General features: G+C 36.0%; 1 protein-coding gene across 4 annotated transcripts in view; it reads left to right on the forward strand.

Moving 5' to 3' along the window:
• The window catches only part of LOC107088352 (ATP-dependent 6-phosphofructokinase, platelet type-like), a 49,176-nt gene that overhangs the window by 40,711 nt on the left and 3,715 nt on the right, over window positions 1-4,750 (forward strand). For all 4 annotated transcript variants that reach the window (XM_015380468.1, XM_015380470.1, XM_015380469.1 and 1 more), the window contains exons 18-21: window positions 259-320; window positions 2,171-2,282; window positions 3,218-3,317; window positions 3,444-3,549. In XM_015380468.1, coding sequence (XP_015235954.1) covers window positions 259-320; window positions 2,171-2,282; window positions 3,218-3,317; window positions 3,444-3,549 — 380 coding nt within the window. The remainder of the gene's footprint in view (window positions 1-258; window positions 321-2,170; window positions 2,283-3,217; window positions 3,318-3,443; window positions 3,550-4,750) is intronic.

Raw genomic sequence — 4,750 nt, forward strand, 5'->3', positions numbered from 1 at the left:
AATACGATCAGTTTCCTCATTATTTAAACACCTTTACGCTGTTAGTAATGTTTTTTTATATGGTGATGAAAATCCTGAGCCCTCACTATACTTTCAAAGATGTTAAAAGCTTTGCTGTGGTGCCCTCTGGTGGTGAATTTGTTGCACTGCGCGTCAGTGTCAGGAGGCGCAAACGCACTGAGGAGCCTCACAGAGTTGCTGCTTCTTGCAGAGGTTGTAGGCTGCAGGCGTTCACTTCCCATTTCTCTTTATTTTCAGGCCAACGTCGAGCATCTGACACAGAAAATGAAGACCAGCATCCAGAGAGGTTTGGTGCTGCGGTGAGTTTTCATTCTTTTTACTCTTTCAGTGAAAGATTGTTCTATTTTCAATTTAGTACCTTCTTGTGTTATTTGACACATCAACATCCAGCAAGTACGTGTTTGAAGATTTTCAGCTGTCATAAAAATGTTTCTATTGTTGTCATTGTTCAAAAAGGTTATGCTATTTTCCAGTTATTATGTTATTTCCTGGTTGTTTAAACCTCAAAATGACCCTTCAGACTTTCTGTTATGTTCTGTAATGTGGTTATTTTAGTCCACTGCAGCAGCAAGGTGTTAAAAATGCTCCCAGCAGGATGAGGCTGTGTGGAAATAGGACAAATGTAATATTTTGGACAGAGGGTAGGTGACATTGTGAAGCTGTGCTGAGGTTTGCACCTGCATTATTATTTTCTACAAAAGGCTGGAAATCAGAGTGTGTTTGAAGGGCTGGAAAACACAGGACACTGGAGTTTAATTAACTTAAAAACAGAACAAACTCATCAAAAATAACAAAATATTACTTCCTACTATTGATGAATAGTGAATGAAAGTGATATGAACAAAAACAATCTTTGAAACCATATCTTCATTATTTACAGTTTGCTTCTAGGTTTTCAAATATTTGATTTTGGAATCTGTCTGCTTTGTTCAATTCTTGTACATTTCATGCTGTTTCATCATGGCTCACTACAGTAGGTACCCGCTATCCAAAAGTTCTATATTTAAGAAAATGAAGAAGAAAATGGGACGGGAAGCTAAGAGATGCATTATCCTAAGAGTTTACAGCTTTTTGGATTAAGCTCTTTAGGATTTTTTTGTTTATTTGTTTTATTAATTCATCTAGAAAAGGAGAAAAATTCCATGCCAGATTGTTAGGAAAAAAAAGTTTTCAAATTTCTAAAGAAAACTTATTTAACAGAAAAAAGGTTTTTCCATTTTAATGTCTCTTATGAGCCATGAGTAAGATGCAAAGCCAACATTGGTTTTCTCTTCAAAAACCTGTTTTTGATAAAGCAGTCAAAAGAAAAATAGACATTCTTTATCAAAATGACATAAAATAAAAGCTGAAAATCCCCCTTGCTTGAAGCCATATGTACATAAAAAAAGTGTATCATGTTCAAAACTGCAGGCTGTATGTAGGTCATTCTAAACAACATGGCCCAGATGTAGAAACAATTTACACCTTGTGACTTTGTTAAATCACCTTCCCAACTCTACTTTAAGGAGAGAACACACATTTTGATTACTGATGCCATTTGCAGTTCCATTTGCTTTAGGCTTTTTTAGGTCTATTGTTATTGTGTATCTGGAAGGTGTTCACGGCACTGCATTTTTCACCATGATGTTGCAGCGTCATGGTCTGGTCTATTGGACATGATTAGGAAAAGCACACACCAGTCTATATAAGGTCTGACAATGCATGAACAACATGCATGAAGTCATAAGGTCTGTAGACATGTGAGACAGGATTGTCTTGAGGCAAAAATCAGAGGATGGAGACAGAAATATTTCTGCTGCTTTTAAGGTTTCAAAAACTGAGCAGCTTTAATCATTTGTAAATTGAAGACGTTTAAGATAAGACCATCTTTGCAGCAATCCACCAATCAGCCTTGAATGGTAAAGCGCCCAGAAGAAAGCCACTCCTTAATAAAAGGCACATGGTAAACAATCTGGGGTTTGACAAAAGCCTCCTAAAGGACACTTAGACTTCAAGCTTCTGAAACAAAATTTAGAGCTAAAACCGGGTGTCTACAAACACAAAGGCTGAAAAGTGTCCTCAAAATAATTGAAATAATCAGCCAGTGCAAAAAGATGATTTCCTAATGTTTGTTTGTCTCATTTTCCCTCTTGCATCTGTTTTATTTTAGTAACGAGAACTGCAACGAAAACTTCACCACTGACTTCATCTACCAGCTGTACTCTGAGGAAGGTCGAGGCGTGTTCGACTGCAGGAAGAACATCCTGGGTCACATGCAGCAGGTCAGACCCACAGGCTAATACGCTTATTACCCTAAATGTGCTCTGCACTCAGTTAAAGGAGTCAGTACCTTTTGTGTCTATGCTTCTTTTTGTATGTCTGCTTCTCTCTCTTTGAACCACAGTCAGCCTCTAACATCGAGCCTTTATTTATTGATAAGTTACGCAGAAGTTATGCACACATTATTCATAGGTTTTGGATACGCTAGACACCACGACTTAAGAGTAACTTAAAGTTAACGTATGTCAACCATCAGATAAATGACCTGTAACTTATGCCCTACGTATGGCATACCTCAAGAACGCATGTCAGCAAGTGTGCCATAATTGCTGTATGTTGATGAGTGCCAGTGCGCTTCAGTGTGCTCATAACTTATACAAAATGTACCCATAACTTATCAAACGTTTGCCAGCATTTTTGCCAGATTTTTTGTACGTAAGGCATAAGTCTAAATCGTCAAGGTGTGAAAGGGGCTTTAGCTGCTGCACCAGAGAAAACAAAACTTTGGGCTTGTTTTTTGCAAATATCAGAATCAGAAATACTTTAATAATCCCAGAGGGAAATTACTTTTGTTACACGCTCCAGTTACAGTTTTATATAATATATACACACATCCAACTACACAATATAATAAAGATAAAAAATAAGAATAAAAAGAGATAAAAATATATACACATATAGCTCTTCTGTATATATATATATCTATATATACTTACGTCTATCTATGCATATGTAAAAACTAAATCCAAATAAAGTGAAAATCCAAGTAAAGTGATAAATCCAAGTAAAGTGAGTATTTTATGACTTATTTTAAACTGAAATTATATTTATTAATTTAAGGTTTTATATCAGAACACCATAATAAGTTTAATTTAAGTGTGCCACTTTTTTGTTGGATGCAGTCTTAAAAGATTTTCCATAATCTTTCATTCAACAGGGCGGAGCTCCATCTCCTTTCGACAGGAATTTCGGCACCAAGGTGGCAGCTAAAGCCATTCAGTGGATCACACGAACCCTTAAGGAGTCATACAAAGAAGGTGCGTCAAAGTGCTTTATGGCCAACCTTCTGTACTGTGCATGCAGATGAACGAGATTTTGGGTGGATTTTGTTCCTTGTGTATTCGGGGCTCGGTTATAAAAGCTGACGTTTCCCTTTAAAACAGGGCGAGTCTACACCAACTCAGAGGACACTGCCTGCCTGCTGGGGATGCGTCGCAGAGCAATGGTCTTTCAACCCGTGGCACAGCTCAGGGAAGAGACGGACTTTGTGTAAGATCAACTTTGTCTTTTTATCATTTCAGTCATCCTGTCCAAGAATCAATATTTTTTTTGAAGAAAAAAAAAATAATTAGGACGTTTAAAATTTCCTCACTTGATTGATGGAGAACTTTACATCAAGCATTTGCCACAAAATTATGCAAGAAATATCTAAAGATGTACTTTTGTAGTACCTGTATGGTGAGTTGTTAAAATTATCACTTAAGAGAATATTTTTCTGGTTGAATGTCGATCTGTCCATTAATGTCTCTTAAATTTGAGGCTTTTCCACATTTAACTGTTCCTTTTCTTTTCTGGAATATTTAAACAACTTCTTTGATTTTCAAAAACAAGAATTAGATGCACAGGTTTAAATTTCCTGTTTATTTTCCCTTAGCAAAAAGTAGTTTATTCAAGTATACTAAAAGTGCACTAATTTCATACTTAAAATCAGGCAGTGCACTTAAGAGTTTACTTATTCTAAACTATATTTCATATACTTAACAATAGTATAGTCAAGTACACTTGACTATACTATTGTTAAGTATATACAAGTACAATTGTTTACTTTATTGTTTACTAAAGTATACTTTAAGTATACCAATTTAGTTTAAAGAAGTATTATTTTAGTAATACTTCAAGTATACAAAAGTACATTGTTCGGGTATACTTTCTAAACTTATACTTAAGTATTCTTAATAGAATTTACTTCAAGTATACTACTTTTTGCTAAGGGTTGTGTAACTCATACTACGTGAACCACACAGGATCAGTTATCCAAACAGGCTAAATTGGTTGGTTTTTCTAGCTGAACATATTTGGGACCTTCATGCAACATTTTCTTATTCTGTCGTAAATTTCTCTTACTTTATCTGCTACCATGGGCTTATATGAATGTGCCACATTAGATTGAACAAATGTTCTCAACTGATTAAGGAAGGTAACCATTCTTGGTGGCATGCATTCATGAGAATTGCGAATCAACATAATTACCTCCCTGATAATTCCATAGAGGGCTACGACTTCCAGTGCATGTCATACGGTGTTCATTCAGAGGAATGGCATTGAAGACGAAGAAGATAAACTTTAGCAGTTTGGAGTTCTGCTGAGTGAGAGCTGAGCTGCAGAATTAAAAAACCAGTAAAAGCCAAGCAGTGAGGAATAAATCACAAGAGCTGCAAATGGCATGATTGCACTGCTACACAAGAAACAT

Source organism: Cyprinodon variegatus, unplaced genomic scaffold, assembly GCF_000732505.1.
Source record: "Cyprinodon variegatus isolate N-32 unplaced genomic scaffold, C_variegatus-1.0 Scaffold215, whole genome shotgun sequence".
NCBI lineage: Eukaryota > Metazoa > Chordata > Actinopteri > Cyprinodontiformes > Cyprinodontidae > Cyprinodon > Cyprinodon variegatus.